At 41.1% G+C, this 25,319-nt stretch overlaps 1 protein-coding gene across 1 annotated transcript in view; it reads right to left on the bottom strand.

Moving 5' to 3' along the window:
• LOC101486794 (protein kinase C epsilon type) overlaps positions 1-25,319 on the bottom strand; it is a 97,882-nt gene that overhangs the window by 35,931 nt on the left and 36,632 nt on the right. Inside the window, exons 2-10 of the mRNA XM_004553536.3 lie at positions 18,660-18,723; positions 9,760-9,928; positions 8,006-8,040; positions 7,827-7,915; positions 7,583-7,712; positions 7,304-7,446; positions 6,887-6,983; positions 6,530-6,798; positions 6,255-6,428 (exon numbers count right to left, since the gene is read on the bottom strand). Of these exons, the coding sequence (XP_004553593.1) occupies positions 6,255-6,428; positions 6,530-6,798; positions 6,887-6,983; positions 7,304-7,446; positions 7,583-7,712; positions 7,827-7,915; positions 8,006-8,040; positions 9,760-9,928; positions 18,660-18,723 (1,170 nt within the window). The remainder of the gene's footprint in view (positions 1-6,254; positions 6,429-6,529; positions 6,799-6,886; positions 6,984-7,303; positions 7,447-7,582; positions 7,713-7,826; positions 7,916-8,005; positions 8,041-9,759; positions 9,929-18,659; positions 18,724-25,319) is intronic.

Below are 25,319 nucleotides of genomic sequence, written 5' to 3'. Positions count from 1 at the left end.
GTGATTGGGAAAGCTGCTATGTCTTTGCATAGTAAGAAGCCAGTTGACGTGGCTCAGGCCTTTGATTAACACACCTCCTGAACACATCCTTAGTGAGGCTGGAGGAGGTGGCTGAGTAGAGCGAGGTCTAGGCGCCTCGCCTTAAACTCCATAGTGGAAAACAGACGGATGGTGAAAACACCACAAGGAACAGAAATCCTTCTGCAGACACTTAAAAAGAATGGCAGAATAAATCTCTTGGATTAAATTCTTCAGTTTAAATCAGTGCCACATTGTATCGTCACGGTCAGACTAGCAAACTGAGTCGATACAGATCAGCCCAGTGAAAGGCTGAGTGGAACTGGCGTTTTGCAAGAGGCGAAGAGTGACACCGCTGCTGTGTCTGTGTCATTGTAGATGCAGGATGTAAATGTGGGTTTGTTTACAGAGCATTCAGTGCGTGTTCTAAGAAGAGTGAGGTGGGAGGGTGAGGGGAAGTAGATGGGGTCAGTTGGGTGAGGCAGGTGATGAAGGTGGGGGTTCCACAACATATGGAATACACATCACTGATAAGGATCAAAGCTGTTACATAAGAATCGCAGTCCCTTTGTCTCAATCAAGAACACAGTTTCAATAACCGCTGGTGGGTGTGTGTGTGTGCGTGCGTGTGTGTGTGCGTGCATCCGAGGATGAATCTGATAAGAAAAAAATAGGAAGAACAAAATAAAGACGAAATAATGCAAGACACAAATACGCAATGCAGTCTCGTCTCTATGACGTTTTCTATCGTTCTCTCCGTCTCTGTCGACTCCACCAGAGCGTTCTCACTCCCGAGGCGTAACATGTCGACGTTTTGTCACGTCCCGCGGCGTTCCTGAGGAACGCGAAAGGAGACCTTCGGCGTTCTTATGGTACGCGGCGGGTTATTGCTGGAATCCAGTGCAATGACGCTCCCGCGGTAGTAGACGTTCCAGCCCTGTATTCCAGCCCTAAACCTAACCTTATCCCTAGCCCTGACCATAACCTTATTCCTGACCTTAACCAGGACTTTAATGATGTTAAATAGCGTGTTTCTAAGCGATTTGAAGAAAAAGAGCGAACATGTGTAGGTTCAGTCCAGACGGTTCTCATATTTCCTCTTTTTCCGAGGTCGTCATTTAGGAACGTGGTGGGTAGCCGAAAACGTAATATGGTGACGATTTGTCACCTAGCGTAAAATGTTACGCTTTGGGAGTGAGAACGGGTTGACTCCACACACGTTTGTGTTCGCTTTGGAGGAAAATAACAGGAATAAATAAATTGAACAGGAAACACCATCAATTAGTGTAAGACTTTCCAGAGCATTCAGAGAAAATAAATACAGATGCAGCTTGCAAAATATCTTCTATGCCTCCTCCCTGACATATCTGGCTCCCACTGGTCCCCTGTAGAATTCCAAATTTTTCACTGCATATGTTGCAATGTATGTTCAAACATGAGAAGTAGAAGCAGAAGCAGGTGAAATAATCTCTTTACCGGTGTGTCATAATTCTCTTCCTTTCAAACATTTTTTTAATTGTCTACTTCTTCTAGATTTTTAAATATAAAGAAGGTGATTATGGTGACACTCCCCCTTTCAAAACATTAAAAAAAGGTCATGCAGCCCCCTGAAATGTCTTAAAAATAGTATTATATGGATCACTGGCAGCAGCAAACACACCTTGAGAAGCTACTCAATTGATGGTCTGTTGACACAGAAAAGGAAAAGAACAAAGAAGCGCTGTTTTATCAAAGAAAGTTATTCCCAAAAGTGAGGTCATGTTGCTTTAAATGAGCAGGTTAAGGATTCTTTCACACTTCTGACTTTTTACTTTGATGTTAACCTAACTTTGAGGCACGAAACCTCCCCTGAACTTCGGTCCAATGACGACAGCTGGACCAGATCACAAAACTTAAAGATGGTTGGTTTCAATTCTAGAGTGGAAACTTAACTGAAACTCTGAAAAATGTTGATTCTTTCCAGATCTCTTCAGAGATGATGACAGAAAGAATGGAAGAAAAACGATACCACGTGAAGATAAGGAAACTATTTCAGCAAACCAATCCCTAAAACAATGTAGAGCAAGAGAATAAATCCATGCATTTATTATTTATACATCCACTTTTGCAGATAGGAAGCTACCTGCTGAACTGACAACAGTCTATGTCATAGGCACAACCTTCTATAAACTGAGGATTCCACATAAGTAAAGTTCAGTGGTGTGGTATGATTGAAATATGAAATATAACAAACTGAGAAAAACTCACATGCAGTAGAATCTGACCATTAGTGTGAATTATGTGTATAATGTATATAATGTATATCATTTTGACCCTGTGTGGATTAGAGAAAATTCTAAATATTATCAAAGTTGTGCACCCGATTGTTTTATAAAACCATAAAAGTTAAATGCTATAGAATCATTCCACCCTGCAAAAATTGCATACCCCCAAAAAAATCATAGAAAGCCTAAAATTACCATGACATCTATGGCCGTGACAAGTGTCTGTGAACTTGTGACCAGAGCTATACAGACAACACACATATGCAGTATGTGTATATTCCATTTCCTGTCAAAACATCATTTCCTGGAACATAAGCTGAATTCTCAGAAGTAGGCTTTGTTAGTACCTGTAAGAACTGCACAGCAAGTCTTCTAAAATAAATGCCTCATTTACAGCAGACCTATAGTGTACAGTGCATGTAGTGAATATATAGTGTAACTTTTTTAAAGACTGTTTTAACGACTGAAGTGTTATCTCATACAACCGATTCCTGTCTATCTACATGAACACGAAATGGCTATTTTTCACTTTTAAGACACAAAGGTCAGTAATGGATCAAATTATTTTGCCGATCACACCAGACACCAAAGTGTGAGAGATATGCATCATAGGCTTTTACGCTTTTACGGCTCCTGTGTGACCAGGCTGAACTCTGGATGCTGGTGGAAGAACTGGGATGGGACAGAGTCAGCAGGCTGTCTTTTCTCACATGTTGGACATGATGGGAAATTCTCTGCATCAGATGCATCCTCACTACTCAAAAGACTCTGTTTGTTTCAAACAAGGGTCTGAACCAGCAACGTCAAACATGCGGACCTAAGAACAAAAGTGCACTGGATGGCTTTTTGAAAAGTGTGAATAAAAGCAGAAAAGTCATTAATAACTCCAATTTTATAACTAAGTGCGCTGGTAGTATTGATGTGGGGTCACTAGTGTTGCTAAATAGCAGTGAAAATACATGCACATTAAAAAAAAACAACTTCCAAATGTGAAGTTGCATGGGTCATAAATAAGCAGCACAGCAACTTTTGTAGATGTACTGTGATCCATAAATTTTAATGTGCATGTATTGGCACTTTTTCAGAGTAGAAAAATAGAGATTTTTAAAGTAGTGTTTATCTTTCATCTGTTTGGTAAAACGATGGTTCATTAAAGGTGAACAATGGTTGGTCTAGACCATTTGAGGTCAAATTGAGCCAACTACAATGACTTTGACACCCTTGGTGTTAACTTTAAATGGTCTGGTAGAGCGTGCAGGAGGCAGAACACATGGCGTTCACTCACTCAGTGTAAATTCACTGGACAGCTGCCTCGGCTTTTCACACATGGGCATGATTAGATATTAAATTGTAATTCGCAGTAAAGAGGGATGGCAAAGAATTTATAAATCCAGCAGAACATTTGCATTCTCGTACTCAGCTCCACCAGGCTGTGAAAGTGCACACATGAAGGCACATTGACACTGATGAGTGGTTTTAGCTATTTCAGGAAAGAGCTGAAGAGATGCTGTATTTGTAATAAAAAAATAAAGGTTTCAGCTTTTTTTCTTTTAAATAACAAAACCTCTCCAACTTTCAGTCAGTTTTACCTCGCTGACTGTGTGTGCAGCTTGTGTAAAGCACCTGAACCTCTTCAGGTTCAAGCTGATCAGAAAGAAGTTTGCACCTCAGCGGATTATGTGTCCTGCTCTCTTCTGCATTTTAGAAAGGACACACCTGGAAGTAGCTTTATCATAAATACACACGCTCTCACACATGTGCATGTACAAAGCCACTATATGGTTCCCGACAGGAACATTTATGTAACGCACAATAGACAAAACATACAGAGGTCTGAAAGGACTGCCCATGTAGGGGCGTCCCACCCACAGCTGCCCTTTGTGTGTCTGTCTGTCACAGCCAACTTAAAGTATTGATGGATAAAGACGCTAAAAGTGGAGATGATGAAAGCAGAGTAACCTGTGAATGACAGAGCAAGAAGACTGAAGACTGGTGCTTCGCTGCTTTAGTGTTAAAGCTGCTTGAAATATTTTCTTAAAAGTCTTTCTTAGCTGCCTGTTTAACAGCACAGTTCATAAAATGTTGCATTCAGCAGATATAAAATATGACAGCTGAAGACGATTTGATCCAAAACATAACGAGAAGTTGTGATGTGTTCTGAGAAGTGAATACAGAGCAGTTCTCTTATTATAGTTCTTGTATAGGTTGACTGTCTTGCTATAGTTCTCTCAGTCTATTACTGCTCTGGATGTGTTTACAAACCTACACGGCATGCTTAGCTGTTAACACGTCCTCCTTTAGGGCCTATTTAACCCTAAATAATGAACCTAAAATACAACTAGGTCAAGGGGTGGACAGGTAATGGCCTTAGGCCGTTTTCACACATGAACTTCGAAGTCTGAGAGGATCAAGTTGGGATATTTTCTCCACAAAGTCACTTAAATCCTAAATTTGAGCCACCTCTCATTCAAAATCATCTTCTCAGAGATGTTCAGGCAGCTTCCAACAATGAAGCGATTTTTGGATCACGCTCCGGAGGTCCTGGTCTGGCACCTGTGATATCTCTGTGGACCTTAAACTTGCTAGCATCGATGTCGTTTTCAAACAGACAAGACTTTCATGTGGAAAATCGCTGCTGGTTATGAGAACTGTGCGTCCCACTACAACTGAAAATTTTTCATCATTTTGCTAGACCTACCACACTGTAAGGGAGGATTGAGGATTTTTTTTTTTTTACTTTTACAGGATTGTGCACTAAGAATGTGTACCCCAGGTTAAGTTGTTGGGGTGTTACTGCAGCATCCTGAGGGAGAACATTTGACAGCATGTCACAGTGCCATCTTGTGTCAGCACAGGGCACAATGATTATGCAACCCACATTCGCCTTTGACCTCTCACCCAGATATGCATCCCTGTGACTTTGTCCACTTTCTGAAAATCAAATTTAAGGTTTGCTCATTTGACACTGAAGTGAATCCAGCAGACGTCACAGCGTAACAAGTCCAAGGGCCAAGGTGGCGTGCTTGAATGGAACTTCAGCTACCTACTGTCTTTACAGCAGGTAAGGGTTTTGACGTTTGGAGAACCATCATTGAAACGTTTTGATCACACCTCACTTCATTTGCACTGGTGGAAACACTCCACGTGGTTTAGCCAGGAGGCCTAAGGCGAGGAGCCTGAGTGTGAAGGAGGCACGTACCTCCCAGTGGTAAATGCACCAGACTATTAGCAGCACCATTTTTACCTCTGAGCAAGCCAACATCACTCAGGCTTTGTTCTAGGAATAAGGCAGGTTAAATATCAGCTAATGTTCTATCCAACATAATCCCCTGCCAAGCACAAAGGTTCACTGCTGCAGTGCACGTGTGAACACAAGATGTACGCAGTTTAACCCAACAATCGTTTTTCTATTAAGGAGAGGGGAAGAAAACAAAAGGAAATTACAAAAGAATTAACAGAAGACTGCCTAACGGTTTTTCTCAGGTTTTAAATGACCTTTTATCCCCTTTACTAATAATCTAATAAGACTAAATAATCAAACTTAGAAGAGCAGTAAAATCTTTTATCCTGAACATGTAAGTTATTTTTATCTTATTTCTTCAAATTCAAGATGCAGCAGAAACAAATGATCAAAGATTTGGATTAAAGATGTTCAAAAGAAAAACAGCAGAGAAAAAGCTCGAGAACAGCCTGCAGTTTGATTCCGTTTTTCCTGTGATGTTAAAACTTGTCGGGTGAGAGTTTCCCTCTTTTTTTAAATTTTTCTATTTTCATTCTTTTTAATCTGTTGTACTTTTGAAGTTTTCATCAAGAAACAAACTGCAAATGTTTTCTCCAAGAGAGCTTGTCAGCTTCGATGTACGACGGTACAGATTCTAATTCCAATGCTGCCCCCTGGAGGTGCAAATAATGTCTGCATGTTTGTGTGCGTATGTGTGTGTGTGTTTGTGTGTGTGTGTGGGGGGTCCCTACTTTAGTCTGGAAGCAGCAGAAGAGCTGTGTCAGATAGGGGTGTCTCCTGGCCAATGCTAAGATCCGTTTCTCAGTCATGGTGCAGTCCACGTCGTCATCCTGCAGGATCACGTCTTTCTTCAGCACCTTGACGGCATAAACCTCGTCTGTGCCCTTCATCTCCGCCAGCATCACCTGGTCACATGACACAAACTCGTTTGTGTTTTCTGGTCCATCCTTTTCACTGCACATCTTACTGAATTTCACAAACAGAGCTGCAGAGGAAGTGAGCCCACCTTTCCAAAGCTTCCTTTCCCCAGAACTTTGATAAACACAAAGTCATGCAGGTTCATCCTCTTGGCCTCTGGAGCGCTGTGACCTTTGACCTCGCCATTCGCCTGACTTTCTTCGCTTTCCTCTCCGACGCTGTTCCCATCACCTCCTGTGTGCGTGTCACACGTTACCGTGTCCACAGACGAGGAGGAAGACAGTGGGTGTGTTTTGTGCTCCTCTCCGCGGTGGTCAAATGACAGAGCCTTCCGGATGTTCTCCAGCTCCTTCACGTCTGCAAGAAACCAAGAAAAATAAGAGCTGTGCTGTGTGTCTCCATTCTGTTTGCTCTTCAGAGTTTAATAGTCAGAAAATGTGCCTACCCTGATCACACGGGGAGGTGGGGGCAGACTTCGAGCGATCGTCTTCTATCTGAGGGATCCCTGATAACGGCTGCTGAGGATCCTGAGCCTGAGTAAGCTGTTCACAGAAAACATGTCCCCATCAACATTTTCATCAAGAACTTATGATTCACGGTCGGTATGTTAACACCACATGCAGGCGACAGCAAAAACGCTCATCTCAAGGCTTCATAACAGGACTTCACACAGCAGCGGTTGACACCATAGTGCGTAGATCCATCTTTATAGTACATGGTTTTTGAAGGACACATCCCCAGTGGGTACGCCCCTCAATTAGTTTCCACTGTTTATTCAGAAACACCTTCTTTAAATACCATTAAATATAAAATTTAGAATAACTCTAAAGCCTCTTGAGAACACTCTGGCATATTTCCAAACCTTTTTCCGTCTCTGGGCGCTGTTAGAGATCTTGTCTGGAGTGACTCCGAGGTCAGACAGGACTTTAGCGATCCCTCTGGCATCAACGCCACAGTTTGGAGCTACGTTGCTCTCACAGCGTCTGTGTACGTTCACCTTACAAACTGGGAAACAAAGCAAGAAGAGTAAGAACAGTTTCAGAACAGATTCTAGAAAGAGTTTATCCGAACGATAATATACAGACATCTTTAATTTGCTTACAGTTGTATTAACTAAAGAATGTCACGTGCTCACTTGTACCTTTACACTGGAGTCCCTGTCGCATCAGACCCCACAGCAGAGACCCACAGTGGTCACAGAAGGTGAGAACTTTAAAGTTGTGGATGCTGAACTTGTGCGGGACATTAACGCTGAATCTCTGAGACCCCACCTGTAGGATGCACCAAAGGACAGTAAGACAAACCTGCAAGGATCTAATGTTAGAGTGGTCCCTGAGCTTTCTAAGAATCCGTGCGTAGGTTGTCAAAGTGTTTCACATCCGTACCTCCCCGACCATGTCATCCTGCTTCTTCATGCCGGCACATTTGGTAATGATCAGCTCATGGCAGCGCTTGTGGACAACACAGGTGCACACTGCAGCAGGTACACACATACAACGCACGCATTAACAGGTTTTACGTGTGATTAAAGTGCAGCCACTTGTAAAGGTAAATATTGTCTTACCTTGACACTGATAGCCCTGCTTTCCTAAAACCCCCCTACAATCAGACAGAGATAAGAGAAATGTTTAAAAAAAAAGTGTTGTGGACTGCTGTCTTCATATTTTTTACATAATTTAGAAACTTTGATTCCCTTTTTCAAAGTTTATGTCACAATTTTAGAAGATTATTTAAGCTGTATTTAATAGAAAATAGAATATCTGATTGTTGCAGTACTTTGATTTTGAAGGTCAAGCTTTATTGCAAGCCCCACAAAGGTTATGAGTGAACATCAAGGTCTGAATGATTATAAACTAGTCCATTAATTTGTTACATCAGCTTCTACCAGGGCCTAGAAAAACGGCTTATCTTTCACCTGTATTAACTTCTCTTTACTTTGAATTTATAATCAGTCTTTCACAGATAAAGTCCTGAATGATGAGGACTTATTGTATTTGCTCAATGCAAATGTGCAATTATTTGCTCAATGCAAATACTTTTTTTTGATTTGTCTACTCTGTTCCAAAGTTTGGGTTTTGTCCTGTTTGTTGCCACTTATCTTTTTCCTGCTTAACTAACTACAGCAGGCGCTTAAACCTGAGGCTGGTTCGACTGGAAGTGTCTCCCATTTAAAAGGGAGTTCTTTCTCAGTTACGTCATTAACCAGTTGTTGTGGTTGTTTTTCTAAAACCGTGTGTCCTTACTTCCAATTTAAAGCAAATGTGTTTCACTTAATAAAAGAGAAAGAAGCGCAGCTGTAAGCCAGTTTGTGGAAAAAGCCTTTTTGTGTTTAACATCATGCAAATTCTGCAGCATCTTCTCTTTCTCCTTTGGCTTTTTGTTGCACACATAAGGGAAGGTAGAGGTTGGAAGTTTTCCTCCTTCTAAAATTCTACCAGGAGGATGATGGGAGTCTAGTATTATTCTTCGGCAATATTCAGTGGATTCTTCAGCCTCTGCAAAATGATGCAGTCTATGCTGGTTTCCGACACATTTATACACGGCCAAGAAACGAAAAGTGGCGCTGTTCTCAAACCCACTGAAAGGGTGTATTTTTCAGAGATTATTTCAGGATATAACAGTGAGCTTACACAAAAATTAAACAGACTCCTTGCAGTTTTTTTGCTGATTCACCACATCACAGACCCTGACCACTCGGAGACTGAAACACAGCTCCCTTGTGATTCTGATTACACATCAAACGTTCTTTCAGAGCCGGCTGAAAGCGAGCGGAGCACCGAGGCCACATGGTTTCCATGTGAGTGAAGCTAACAGCCGTTTGTTGGGATGGAAACAAACACAGCTGGCTTTGTTTGTTACTCCCCACTTCACAGCATCCACTGTGCTTACGTGTAAACAAGAGAGCAGGTTATTACTGGGAGAAAATTGGGTTAAGGAAGTGAAGCAGTGAACACACATCAGTGAAAGGCAGCTATTGTAAAACTGATGTTTACATACAGCTGGTCAGTTAAGAAACTTTTTCTTTATTAACCTATCAACACTTCATATGTTCACTCTGAACCACCCTTGGCATTTTCAGTGAGAGACTCTGGATTCATTAATCTTTGATAGAAGGACTCGCAAATCACACAAGTGAGCCTTGCTTTCATCTCTCTGCACTGCTGCCACATTCCCGTCCTGTCTTCAATGCAGACACACTCTCATCTACAGTTTGTTGATTATTTTTCTTTCTTTATTTACAGGTTTCTTTCTGCCGACCTGTAACGACTGTGTGCATATTAATCACTCTATAGACATGAGCGTGCATGTGCTTCTAACCAGATAAAGTCCCTGCAGTGTGAGCAGTACGTGGGCTGTCTCAGGTAGGTGGCCATGAACTTGTGTCCGTTGACTTGGTGGACTCTCCGACGGACGGCACCTTGACGCTTCCTGGGACGCATCCGCTGTCGAAACACACGCTCCTCATTTTCGGTAGAGCCTGCCGCTGCTGTACGAAAACACAACAAAAATACAAGAAGGATGTTATGTTGTGTTACAGTTATGGTTTTATTTCCAGTCTCTTCAGTAAGCCAAACTAATGTGAATAAGCTCCATTCATTCCGCTTTTTGATAGTCAGTGCTTTATAATCTTGGTTACTCATGCTGGCATCTCCTATAAATGAGCAACACCTGCACGATTGATGATAAATAAAAACTGCATTTCCAACAAGTAGCCAGTAGATGGCAATGACACTACAGGGCTGGCAGTGTGTCCCTTTGGTGACAATCAACGCATTAGTCCTTTTTCCTTAAACCAAGTCCCAGTGTTTGTGACCTCTGCTTTTCTTCTGGTTTAATTACTCAGGGGTTTCCCAATGGCAGTGCAGAGGTTTCAGTTACTGCCTGATCTTGTTAATTACACACACATTTCATAGGATAGAGGTGGTGAGAAATAAAAAAAAAATAGAAATGAGGTTATTTGTATTTATTAAATAGACCAAATTGTTCAATTTGATGTGTTAATACACCCAGATCTATCAGATTGTGCCATTTGGATAGAAGAACTCCATGTGGACTTTCCCCCCCCCCCCCCCCCCCCCCCCCCCGACTACAAGCATTATCACTCACAACTAAACTCCGAGTACTGTGTGTTACATTCCACCTGACAGTGTGTATATTTTGGAGACGACTCAAACTCTCCGCTCACTGAGAATGTTTAAAAAAAGAACAATTGAATAATTCAGTCCTGTGATATAACTGATTTGCATTTTTGATATGACCGACGCTGCGCGAACATCTGTCTTCTGACTCTGTCGGCCACATGTGCCGTCGAGTATGCATTTCCAGTTTCCTCAACAGCCGTGGCTTGAGAACTCCAAACATCCTCTCTCTTTGATCTTACATTATTCAGCATTCAACAACGCTCATCGTGTAGGAAAGTAAAGCAAAGAGCAAAGCTCATCTGGGACCCTGACAGAGCAGCTGCTGCCAGTGACAGCCCAGGCTCAGCTGATATCCTTCAACACACCCAACTGGACAATCTCAAATAGGGAAAGCTACTTAAGCTACTGCAGCATGCCCATCTGCAAGCTGCTCTGCATCCCAACCCCACCACATCTCCCTCTTTCCATTTAATGCTCTGACTACATCAGCGTCATATCTGCTGTCACTGATGCTTGTTCTGTTCTGCGCTTTGTTCTCAACTTTTTTTTCCACTGGCAACACCTGCAGCACTTTATCTCCCTCCCTCTGGAGGAATATGAGTTCCCAATGCTCCCGCAAATACATGAACTTGAATGCATGAAAACTTGGTTTGCTATCTAAAAAAAGACACGTCTACATCAACTTACATGGAACCTGCTGAATGCTATTACGCTTAATGATTCTTGTTCATGTATATCGCATGTTTGCTCATGTATTTGGAGGTTTGAGAGATTGGCAGTGAAGCATTTTGCCTCTCTCTCCAAATACTAGAGCCAAACATGTGACAGATCGTTACACTTATTTCTATTTCTTCAAATTAGGGGAGTTCCTGGACTAATCTGATAGTTCTTTAGGTGACAGAGAAAACACTAAGAATATTCGAGTGGTCTAAAAGACAGAAGACACTTAAAACTGAGCAGATTGTAAATGCACAGTTTCCTGCGTAACCATATGTAACCATTCTGACCAGTATAATGCTGGTTAGTGCGGTCATAATCGGTTTACTTTCCACCTGTGCTCGATTATGACTTCCATTAAGATAGAGTGGGAGAGAAGGTAGTAGGAAGTGGGATGATGACATCTTCAAACGGGTAACTGTTGTTGTAGATTAATACTATAAGAATAATATGTTTAACCGACCAGTATTTCTGGATATGACTGGACATGCGCATGCCTGTTTTAACACAGTGTTAGCTTATAATGTGCGATTAATCACCATTTAAACTACTACAATCACAGTTAAGGTCAAATACAACAGTTGTCATGTCTTTTAGAGCTTTTTTCTTGGAGGTCAGAGGGTCGAAAAGTCTGGACAAGTGAAATACATCAATTTCAAAGTCATGATGTTAAAAAAAAGGAGACAATTAGTATCCACAAACATGAAGAGATGGATTTTTTTGGGTGAGTATTTCACATTTTGCTGCTATGCGGTGGTAGCTGACGGAAGACACTAAAAGAACAGAGAAAGTGAGAAAGAAAGCTACTGAAATAAAGACATAGACAACAATGCTTTAGCTGGGGGAGAATTGCAAATCACAATCTGAAGTAAGTACAGAACAATTTAGGACCTGTGGTTAAACTCACGTGCAGTATTTCCCATTCAAATTTGGCCGGTTTGTGTAACTTAGCTTGAGTTGTGCTGTGTTTTCTCAGAGTGAACCCTAGTGATTGTGGTGATGTACTAACTGAACTTTCCTCTGGTATCACCACCTTGTCAAACTTTACATCTCCAGCAGCACTACTCTCTAAGCCTCAAAGACTTAGTCTACATTCCTTCCTGCCTGTCATGTTCTGCTTGTCATCAGTCTTACTCCTTCAGCCCCTTTGCCATCAGCATCGCCTAGCAACTGATGACTGCTGCCTGGCAACAGTGTTAGACTTGGTGTCTTACACTAGGGAAGGAGTCAGGGTTGGAGGTTGGCAGCGGTAGAAAGGTTGCTCCTCTGTCATGTCCTTATGACCCCAAAAGTTAGACTTAAGTAGGCCAATGCTTGCATCGTACTCCGAGCTCTTTTACCTTTTTTGGCTTTCAAAGTCAGGAACATATTGACAGATAGTCTCTGATATTTGTTGAGATGCAGCACACTAGTATCAAATGTTACCTTGAAGATTAAATGCCTGAAGAATTTTGTGAATAAATCTGAACATCATCTCCCTGCCATGAATGAATTAAATCTCTGAATCCTGAAGGATATCTGGATGCAGATTCATTTGTAACATTGTCTGAAGAACACTGGCCTGGTGTTCTTCAGCTCAGTGTTGATGTTCAACACTTTTATGCTCGGCAGCGCCAAGCTTGCTTGCATTTTCATGCAAATGCATCCACAGTGTTTCAAGTAATTTGGCAAATGAATAGTCAGACAAACCAAGTAATCACATTACATCCTGGGTGAGTGAAGGAGGTAAACATAACTGCAAAGCTAAGTTATGTTTATCTAAAATGTAGATATTTATTGTTGCAAGGATTTTAGTCCAGAGGGCCCGGTGGCGCCAGTGTCCGGCAGCCTCGCCTCTGTCAGTGCGCCCCAGGGTGGCTGTGGCTACAATGTAGCTGCCATCACCAGTGTGTGAATGGGTGGATGACTGGATGTGTAAAGCGCTTTGGGGTCCTTAGGGACTAGTAAAGCGCTATACAAATACAGGCCATTTACCATTTACCATACTGGCATGATATACTGGAAATGTTTTGGCTCCACATCCATGATGTGAAGCTCAGACTCCTCAGGCCAGGCAATCTAATCTTCCTTTTTTGGTTTTGGTGAGCATGTGCAAATTGCAGCCTCGCTTTCCTGTTCCTAGCTGACAGGATTGGTACCCGGTGTGGTCTTCTGCTGCTGTTGTTGCCCATCTGTTTCAAGGTTTGATGAGTTTTACCTTCAGAGGTGCATGCTCACCTGCATACCTTGACTGTAATGAGTGGTTATTTGAGTTACTATTAGCTTCCATCAACTCAAAGAAGTCTGCCAGTTCTCGTCTGGCGTCTGCCATCAGAAAGGTATTTTCACTCGGAGAACAGCTGCTCACTGGGCATTTTCCTCTATTTTTGGACTATTTTCTATAAACCCTACTGAAAGTTGTGCAAGAAAATCAGAGTAAATTAGCTTTCTCTGAAATACTGAGACCAGCCCATCTGGCACCAATGATTATGCCACGTTCAAAGTCACTATATCACCTTTCTTTTTTTTATTGTGTGCTTTTTTTGTGTGTGGCTTTATTTTGAGCCCCTACTCTATTAACCTATTTCTATTCTGATGCTCAGTTTGAACTTTGAACAGCAGGCTGTTTGACCATATTCCCATGCATAAATGTGCTGGTTTCTGCCATATAAGCAGCTGAACAGGTATACCGAACAAAGTATTTGGTTGGTTAGTTTATGTTGCATGTATTTGGTTAATACGATTTTTTATCAATAAATTATCAATAAAGAACTCACTAAATTGTTGTGTGTCCTGGAGGAGGCCATAGTCAGTGTTTACTTGTAATTTTATTTTATTTTTTTTGCTGTTGTTATTGTTTCTTGTTCTGTTTCATATTAATGTTAATATTTAGTCAACACAAAAGTGAGGTGACCCACTACTATCAGTATACGGTATCCCGTGTGCCGACAAGTCTGTGTTGAGCATGTGCATCTTAAGCATCATGACTGCAATTGCAGTAGATCACAAACACACAGGCACATAAACTTACTGTATGCCACTGCAGAGAAACAACAAGGAGCAGAGTCCCAGCAGGCAATATAGCTTTAGAGTCCATTTACGAAACACAGAGGGAAAAGGAAAATTAATATTTCCTGCAGAAAAACCTAATGAGACCTCTTTGTCACTCTCTACTGATCTCCCTCTCAATCACTTTCAATGATGTAACTGGTCCATTAGCGAACACTCCACTTTACTAATCAATTTATCACCCCACAACCACTCCATTTCTCCTCTCGCGACCTCTGGATAACTCCCTTTCTGCCTTCTCTCTCACAGTCTCTCCAACATACCGTAAAAATGCAATTAGTTACAGATTAGATGTACCAATGTTAACTTTTCACCTCTGGTTCAACATTCTGTTAATAGGAGGCCCAATTGAAAAGCTCCACAAGTATGAAGAGAAATTTCAAAATAAAATTTTCTACAAAAAAAATGATTTGCAATATCACTGTATTTTGCTAATTTGCGTGCGCATATCACTCAGTAGTTACATCTCCACAACAATAGAATAGAATAGAATAGCTCTTTATCGTCACTGTTGCAAGAACAATGAAAGGCAGTTTGGCATCTCTCCATGTGTGTGAAATACACGGTTAGTGTCCAGGGTGCGAGGGGTCTTTGATGATGATATTGACTTTCTGCTGAAGTCTGCCAGTTTAAATGTCTCCGAGGGGGATTAGTGAGGTGCCAATTGCCCACTCTGCTGCCCTCACCACCCGCTGCACTTTCCTCTTGTTGTCCACAGTACAGCAGTTGAACCTGAGTGTGCAGCAGTAAGTCAGAAGGGTCTCGATGGTGGAACGGTAGAAGTTCACTAGCAGTCTCTGGGGTAACTGGGCATGACGCAGTTTCCTGAGTAAGTACAGCATTTGTTGTGCTTTCCCTACCTGGTGGGAAATGTTTGTGGACCAGGTAAGGTCGGCCGAGATGTGGACTTCGAGGAACTTAATTCCTTTCTACCCTTTCTACCTCCTCCCCATCAATGTAGAGGGTAGAGTGCTCAGATCGCCTTGTTCTCCTGAAGTCGGTTACCATCTCCTTGGTCTTGGCTGTGTTCAGATGCAGGTTGTTGTTTTCACACCATTGCTTCAGATGCTGAACCTCCTCTCTGTAGCTGAAACATTGTTGTTCTCGATCAGTCCTAGGATGGTGGTGTCATCAGCAAATTTGCTGATGGGTTAGGGTCTGAAGTCCGAGACTGAAGAAGTCACTTGGATGAGTGATGAAACGTTTCTCCCACAAAACGCTACGTCCAGATGAACAGAATCAACTTTTGGAGATTTACTTTCCTGGATGATTGAGAATGCATCAAGATATTCAGGTATTGCTACAAATCACCCAAACTGGCAGAACTGGCATTTCGAAACAAATTAATGCACAAAGCTGTAAAGGATGTCACCGTGGCTACATCCATCCGGTGGTGTAATAATTTCAGATTTTCATTGCATGATAGCAAATATAATTCACAAAAACAATAATATTGCAAAATTGATTGAAAATCTGAAAAATGGATGCGATCGGTCAAAATCATCCTCAGCTTCATTTTATTTACTTAGCTGAAGCAAACATCAGATATGCAATGCTCAGTTTTTATACTGCAGTAACTCAGTCAGGCCATGCACAAACTGAAGTCACACCTGTAAATCAAAGCTCAGTGTAGAGCCACACAGTTGCAGTGCTATGGTTAGCTTACACTACTCAAAATGGAGAAGAAAAATCACTGCAAGAGAAGACAATAAATCAATAATTAAACTAAGTATTAATTCATCAACAGCTTGCCCGTCTCCAATGCTTCACTCAACACTGTAACAACAGCCTAACTATACTTTTGTATATGACTAAGGAAGCAGGTTTGCTGCGGGAAGTACCTCGCTCCACAAGTGAGAAGTTGCTGCAGCAACAGAAAAGTGAACCGGTTAGTGGTTGTCAGCTTACTTTAGTCAGGCATAGTGTGGTTGCAGAGTAATGGTTACTGAAAGGGAAGAGAACCACGATAAATTGGAAAGTGATTCTGCTGCCCTAAATGGGCTGGGCTGATTATTTTGTCATGTGCGAATATTTGACATATCAGTTCTTCATTTTTATATATCTTGAACCTTATGTCCATCTTTTACATGCAGTCTATGGGCCTCAGCATTTAGTCAAAGCATCAACGATTATAGTCTTGTTGCAAGTGTAAGTACTAGTTCTGTATATCACATCAGCATCTGCACTCCTTCTCAACTACACTGTTACATCTTTGTTTTGCAGTGAAACATACAGCAACACGTAGGAGTACAAGATTACAGCTCGAGGCTCTCTCGAAGCACTGTGTCTCATATCTTAAATGATGAGGTGATCTCTGAGTTTACAGTCAAACTCTGATTGCATCATTTAACTTATATCGAAGAAGAGCGCTGGCTGCACAATATCATTGTCATAGAAACACATAGGGAATCTGACACATCTATTTCCTAATGTAATGCTGCAAATTCTGTGCAGTGACAGGGTGACTCACTCCTGACTTCACGTTCTCACTGAGTAACAAAAACAAAAAAGAGAAGTAACTTAGAACTAAACACACATATCTGTTGGTTCATCTAACACCAACATTGTTTTTACATTCTCTTTGTTCCTCTATTCCTAATTCCAAATAATTGTCATTTTTAAAGTGTATGCTGCATTATAGAGCAAAAACCTACGTTCTCTTAATACAAATGGAGCACTATGCTTACATTATTGCTTTCACTTTCCTTTCACTTAATACCCACTAAAAGCTCAAAAACTGCACATTAAGATGATTGGAGAAAGGATGTGAAACTATAATGACGATCAGTATGAGTGCAGTCATTTAACAAAGGCTGTGCAGACTGTTCTGGGTTTTTTTATATTAGATATTTTTTTCCTTAATCTGATGGACTTTTATAAATCAAGAGGTTCAAACTTTTTTGTTTAACGACCATTTTAAAAAATGAAATAAAAAATAGCAGCTTTTTGCTGATGTTTTTACAATTTTGCCATCATTCTGTGTTTCTGGGAGACTTTACACATCATTATTTGACCTATTTTACCTCTATCAGAAAAACTATATGGACTGTAATTTCTTTTTTTATGACAGTTTAAATTTTAGGAAGGCTTTGAGTTGTGCATACTTAGGGCATCTCTTTAAGTGACAAAGCCAAAGCTGTCTTCTACACTTTACATGCACTCATTCCCTTCTTCTGACTGTGCCTTTGCTAGCACTTAAAATAATATTGTTAGGTTGTTTTTAACTATATTCACTGCATGTTACAATTCGAGTATTTTATTTTAAAACTACATAACATGTGTTTGTCTCTATGCAATACAACCAGAAAGTCCAAAGGATGTACCCTAACAACACAACAAGGAGGGCCAAAGTGGTATACTTGAGCTCCTGCAGTTAGAAACTTTAACTTTTTAACTGTTTCTAGCTGCATGATAAGAGACCGTGGCTCAAGAGTTGGGAGTTGGGAGTTCGCGTTGTAATCGGAAGGTTGCCGGTTCGAGCCCCGGCTCGGACAGTCTCGGTCGTTGTGTCCTTGGGCAAGACACTTCACCTGCCGCCTACTGGTGTTGGCCAGAAGGGCCGATGGCGCTTCTGTCAGTCTGCCCCAGGGCAGCTGTGGCTACAACTGTAGCTTGCCTCCACCAGTGTGTGAATGTGTGTGTAAATGGGTGGATGACTGGGTGTGTAAAGCACTTTGGGGTCCCTAGGCGGGACTAGTAAAAGCGCTATACAAATACAGGCCATTTACCATTTAATGGTGTAGTCTATGCTTTTATTTTAGCTCTGGCATACCTTTGAATTGTACTTACATATTTAACTTCACAAATATATCACTACTAGCGTTGTTATTACAAAATGCAAAATAACAAATGATTGAACTGTCATTGCATATTTATGTATCCTATTACTCTGTCCCATCTTAAAGATAGTGTTATTAATATCCTATTTATCTTCAATATTTGTTATATGAGCTTATTTGAATTTTTTGATATAATTTATTAAAGTTTATAAAACATGCTGCAAATATGTAGAAGGACTTTGCACACATGCAAGGTGTTTTAATACATCTGAATGTGGCAACACTGGTTTTCTGCAATACAAGGAGGAGAAGGTGTGAATGTAGCAGCAGCTGTGAGAGTCAGAGTGACTTGACAAACACAGGCTTTTGCCTCAAAATACATCATCATCATCATCACTTTACACTGAAAGCTCCTGCGATAGTTACACAGCAGCTCTTAACAAGAGATAAGTGAGACCGAGAGCAGTCGCTCTGTGTTACATACATGACAGACCCCGCTGAGCTTCATAAAACAGTTTCACTGAGTTCTTACCTTCACTGGAAGATCCTGATAGGTCAATAACAACATACACCTTCCCCTCTGGTTCCAGGTCAATCTGCAGAGAGAAAGGTAATGAGGAATAAAATAAGAAAAAGACAAAAAGAAGGCAAATACAAAAAAAAATTAGACAAACTCTTACTAAACGATGCCAAATTAGCAGCTCATGCTGCAGTGTACTCATAAGAGTCAACTTAATTCCTTTTATACTAAATGAAACTGAAATATTTCCTGAAAATAAGAAAATGATTCTTTAATAAATAATAATTTATTAACAATGCTTCTCTACTTTTTTACGTGTCAGGACCATTCACTCATCCTACACAGTTTTCCAGGGGTCCATAAAGGACAACACGCATAAAAAAATCACAATCCCCCAGAATAAAAACATTTAGAGATAAGATAAGATAGATAGAGATACAAAGCATTGCAGTTATGAAAAGCATTAAACAAAAGACATGCAAATATGTAAAACATGTCATTTTTCTCAAAGTATCATTGCACGTTTAAGGAAATTGGTGTTTGCAAGGATGTTACGAGGCAGCTAAGGCAGCTAGTTAGCAGAGTCAATAAGAGTAGCTTATGTAATGTTTTGGTTGTTTATTGTATTGTATTTATGCTTTGTTTTTTTTTAATGATAGTATTAAATGGGGTTTTTTATATACTCCTGATAGAACAATGAGTCATTGCAAACCTGATGCAAAAATAATATCTATCAAAATATGAAGCTGCTAGACTCGCAGAGAGAAAACAACTGCGATAGATATTTCTGATTATACCGCCCAGCGCTATCTATGTTGGTTAGATATCCTGAGTAAGCGGAAAATCACACTGAATGAGGCCCGTAGATTCATGTGGTAAATGGTAAATGGCCTGTATTTATATAGCGCCTTTACTAGTCCCTAAGGACCCCAAAGCGCTTTACTTATCCAGTCATCCACCCATTCACACACACATTCACACACTGGCGATGGCAAGCTACATTGTGCTCAGATAACTCTTAAGTGGTGTGACTCAGCAATTTATAACAATCAGGCGCTATCAGTTTTAAAATGCATGAACTTCATGCAGCAGTAAGACCATTTAAATATATATGATATAATTCCAATGAAAAATTATTTAAATGAAGAAGTGAGAAGATGGGGGACACAGGTTAGTCTGGTAGGGATTTAAGCCCCGATTAGGTTGCGTCTTTGACCAAACGGTACATCTTACAAGACCATCCTCCAGACAATGCCTGCAAGTGAAGCCAGAAGCAGAAGGTTGCCCAGGCTGCAGCGGACTTGCGTGCCTCAGGAGACCAACATGGAAACCACAGGGCGAGTGAGCTAAAACCAGCTGCAAAGTTGTTACTCTGACAAGCGAACAGGGCAAGAGATGCAAAGTGAGATGTAGACAAAGGAAACCATTAAAAATCCTTGCACAGCTTCACCTGAAGGCACCTTGTGAGTGTTGCATCCTCTAAACACATCTTGTTGGCTGAGGACTCTCTTTTAGGCTGGAACTGAGCTAAACATCAAGTGAATTCTAACTTTCGGCAGGGTCAAAAGTGCAATCAAGTAAAAGAAAGAGGTGCACTGACTCACAACACAAGGGGAAAAAAACACGAGTTTCCTAGAATTACTAGTTTTATTCCAATACCGCTGGAAACCAAAACTGCAAATTAAATTAAAATACAATTTTCCAGCCACCCAGCCCTACCAACAACTTCCCAGATTTGATACCATCTGAATTTGAAAACGCATAAAAAATCTAGACTTTTAGACAAGGGGCACGTGGTCTGATGGAAAACTGCTTCTTATTCTGCTATCACTATGCACCATCACTGCAAGCTAATTAGCAGAGATCAATGGAGCAAGAACAGGGGGTGCATTACCCTGCTCTGCCTTCCCTTCTTCAAAGTTTCAGTCACCTTGTCTCAGTTACAGTTAGAGTGGCAGGTATGTAAATGTGAGGTCTGTTTTGTCAAATGTTTTTGCATGCTATGTTGCTCTCTTGCATGCACAATTATGCAATGAAAAAACACAAACCCTACCAAAAGAAGTTTTAAATAGGGGATCATTCAAAGGACAGCCCTATGATGTGATTGTTTCACATGTGGTTTTCACAGTATTTTCCGTTATGTGCTTATGGTATTGGAAAAAAAAAAAGCAACGCAACCAAAAAATTTTTACCAACCTGTGAGAAACCGTACAACCTGTTGGGCCAAAATATCACAGTGCCACTTGCAAGACACACTGGCAATGTGGCAAGAAAGTTCAAGGAAAAAACTGCTGTGGCGTGCAGTTGAGATTGACACATATCCTGTCAGACACCCACACGTCAAATATATACCTCACAAACACTCACAGCCACACTCTCACACGCATAAGACCCATATGCAAATATCGAGGAGTCTGAATGGTTTTAGGGAGAAGTTGAGGGAAGTGGAGATTATTGAGTGCCTGCACGTGTGTGTGCATACAGTATAAATCAAAGCATGTATGTCTGCGCCTTAGCACACTTGAGCAATATGATGAAAGTGGGTACTGGCTGAAGGGTTCACTGAGTTTCTACCAGCAGATTGTACCACCCACGGTGGTGATAATCCCAATGTGAACACACACATTCACACATTCACACGCACACCGTGAACAGCAGTAAGCGAAGACTCGTGCAGTGAAGGCGAACAGGCGTGGGTTCAGTAATGTATACAGTAAGAGATGGAAAGCAAAGAGAGGGAGACGGATGAGGGGGAGGACAGAGAAAGTTTGTTGGCTCGTTCCAGTACGACAGTGAAGGAGAAAGAGGAGGGGGAAGAGGGTAGCACTCTTCCTGATCTTTTTTTTTTTTTTGCAGTTGTAGTTGTTAAAACACATTTTATATCCAGTACTTGTTCCTGGAATGGCACTTCTTTTTCTTTCCCCGCTTAATGGATCTTCATCATTAGGCAGGACAGTACACTGTGAACATTTTGAGGTTTAACAAGATAATTATTCTCATCCATCTGCATTTTCTAGAAGAACAAACGGAAGGAAGGAAGTCATTGTGGCAGATGGACAGATGAGAGAGGCAAAAAATTACCATGAAACTGACAGAGGAGGGACAGTTGCATTCTGGTGACAAGACTGAACGATCTATAAACAACAAAATTACTCAGATTTGGGCTGTTTTTGTTGCCTCTGTCTATCAAGCAAAGAAAGTGTGTTGTCTTTGTGACAGATATGGAAAGAACATGTAGGTGTACTGACAAGTGTATTGGGGATGTGTTGTTTTTCTAAACCCATACACACTAAAATTATCCAGGGGAAAAATGTTTTATAGAGAGGGATTGACATTAAGTGTAGTTATAAGTCAGGCAGATTGTTTGGAAGCAGTAAAGCAGGCCAATGATAGCTGTTTTTGATGAATAAAATGGGCTGTTTCCCATAACTGCTACAGCACCAGAAGTCTTTTTGCAACCAGAAGTATAACAATCTGGCTGTTCATCCACCCATCCACCTTTGCTTATTCAAGCCTGGGTCATGGAGGTAACAGTTCCTTTAGTAACCTTCCTTTTCCCGGCAAACAAGGTGTTCTCAACCCACCTGAGAGATCAATGCAAAAAGCAGAAACCAGATCCTGAGAAAGTGCAAACCTTCCATCACTTGGTTACTCTGTTAAAATGGCGTTCATTCCCCTTTTCATACATTTTTTGAACAGAACTGGTGACAAAAGGCAGCCTTGGTGGAAACCAACGCAACTGGGAATGGCCTGTAGCAATATACCCCTACTATATACCCCACCACAAGATACCCCATACTCTCAAAACACCCCAACACACCCACATACATTCTCAAGGGGATAAACAGTTTATCCAGCATTCTGGATAGGACAATAACCAGATTGCTCCTCCTGAGTCCGAGGTTTAACTAATGGATAGACTCTCTTCTACGGGACTCCGGTACAGATCTTCCTAGGGAGGCTGTGGATTGTGATCCCCCTTTAAAACTCTCTGTTCCACCTTCTTAAAAAGGCAAACCATCCAATGGTCTGCCAATCCAGAGGAATCGTGCCAGATCTCTGTGCAAGGATGGGTCAACCAAGACAACCCCACAACATCAAGAGGGTTAAGGAACTCAGGCCGAATCTCATTGACCCCAGGGCCCCTTCTACTTGGGTGGATGAGAGTTGTTTAACTATCTCAGTGACATCACCCCTAGTGATGGATAAGGTACCCCCCACATTCCTAGAGTGCTTCCTCCATGGAAGCAGTTGAGGAGATCATCCAAGTATTCCTTCCAACACCCAACTATATCCACAGTGGAAGTCAGCAGTGCTCCATCCCCGCTGCACATAGTGTGACCAGATGATTTTCTCCTCCCTAATCATCTGATGGCTTGCCAGAATTTCTTTGAGGGCAGCCAAAAGTCCTGCTCCAGGGCCTTAACAAACTCCTCACACACCCAAGTTTTTTTTATGAAGGTCCATGCTGGTTATTTGGGATGTGCCTGACGAGGCCCAGCAGGCAAAGGCCAGGTAACCAGGCACTCTCTCTAAACCCCTTAAAGACCAATCACCTGCAAAGTTAAAATTACCAATTACTGTTTGGCATGTAGTTGGCAAATGTTTGCAGACATTTTCCAGCCCATTCTCACTCCTGAGGCGTAATATATTGACGATTTGTCAAGTCCCGAGGCATTCCCGGGGAACGCGAAAGGTGACCTTCCACATTCTTATGCTATGCACCGGGTTAGGGATGAAATCCAGTAGAATAACGCTCCCGTGCTAATACACATTCCAGCCATGTATTCCCTAACCCTAACCATAACCTTATCCCTAACTTTAACCAGCACTTTAATGATGTTAGATAGTGTTTTCCAAAGCAATTTAAGTAAAAAAAACATTACATGCGTAGAACGGTTCTCATTTTTCCTAATTTTTCCGATCTCGTAACATAGGGACGTGTTGTCACCTGGCGCAAAATGTTGCGCTTTGGGAGTGAAAACGTGTTGCATATTCCATGCAAACTACAGGAAACTGTAGCAATATGCTAACGACTAATCGCATCACTTGCCAACAAATTTTCCCTAGCAATCTGAGATTGTCCATAATTTTTGCCTGGAAAAGGAAGGTGTGGGTAATTTTAGTTCTACATTTACAATAAAAGAATATGTGAAGCCCCAAACTTAAAATCAGAGACCTACACAACAAACATTCAAAAGTATAAACACTGGTGTAGAACCTTAGAATGGAAACAACATCAGAAAAGAAAAAAGCGCTGTGTCCATCAGGACCTCAAAGATCACAGCATACATGCACACAGTGCCTTTGAGGTCACAGCTCTCCATTCATCTACTGCTACTGAGCGTGCTCAAACTCAGGTGCAGATGTCACTAAATATAGATGCTGAAGAGGAAGGAAAAGGCCCTTCAGTGTGCATGTGTGTATGTCCGCTGGTTTTGTTATTATGAATTCACACCCATACACATGGCACATGCTCTAGATTTACTTGTCATCGCGTTCGACTGGTAAAAGGAACATTTTAAGATTAATCAGGGAATAACTTCATCATATGACTTCATATAAAACAAATCCATTTTTCAGTTTTCATAAAAATCAAACATGTTAATGTGAGATGTATGTTAATTCAATCTAGATTTGATTGGTTATAAACAAACAGAACAATACTGTATATCTGCTACTTGATTTCACTGGCAGATCAAACGTCACATGGTTTTCATCAGTTAGTACTTCACTGTGCATATTGTGTTGTATATCAAACAAGTAGTCAAATTTAAAATATATTTTTTCTTTCGAAAAGCCTTAAACTGTACACTTACTTATAGCGGAAAAGGCACACATACAGACACACACAGACAAACAAATGCGCACATAGGGAAATTAAATTGTAGCCTTTAACTCAATTGAGCAGGTTTTCCTCCATCCTGCCTCATCTGCCCTAATGCATCAAAAGCATGTGTGTGTGTGTGTGTGTGTGTGTGTGTGTGTGTGTGTGTGTGTGTGTGTGTGTGTGTGTGTGTGTGTTTGTGGTTTATGTTAATAACTGTAAAGTGGAGGTGCTAATTCTCAACTCACACTCGGCTGCAAACCGCCCTAGTATGAGCTCGAGGCTGTCACTCGATGAGGCCAACAGGACTTAATAATCGACTACTAGCATAGGTGAGATCCTATACCTGTAAATTCTTTCCATAAAAATCATTAACAATCTGGAACAAAGGGAAGCCTTAGTGGAGTCCAACAGCCAGCTAGTCTACAACTACCATGACCAAAACATATGTAGGGACTTTTTGTTACTTCACTGCTACTGTATAAAATGAATTAGAGATGCAATTAAGGACTTTTTGAACAGCTTAATTTTTGTTTATTACCCTTTTTGCAATTTACTAAGCAGGAGTATATTTTGATAATAAATTGAGCAAAATGTATCTTATCCACAAAGCCCAAGATTGGTTATTTTATGCAGCTGTTGACTAAATTTGGGTCTTTTCTTTTTCTTTTTTCCCCAGGTAGAAACTTCAAACAATAGCCCTGGGTGTAAGGGGCAAAAGTGTGACTCAGCTGTATATTGCTGTGCAGCTTCTACTGTGTATGAGCATGTGTGAGAAAGTGTGAACTCCTAGTGATCCAGACTGGCCCAAAAATAAAGGTCCTTCAACAAGTCATGACTCCTTT

This window comes from Maylandia zebra, linkage group LG13, assembly GCF_041146795.1.
Source record: "Maylandia zebra isolate NMK-2024a linkage group LG13, Mzebra_GT3a, whole genome shotgun sequence".
Classification (NCBI taxonomy): Eukaryota; Metazoa; Chordata; class Actinopteri; order Cichliformes; family Cichlidae; genus Maylandia; species Maylandia zebra.
This window is presented reverse-complemented; position numbering and strand designations above follow the sequence as displayed.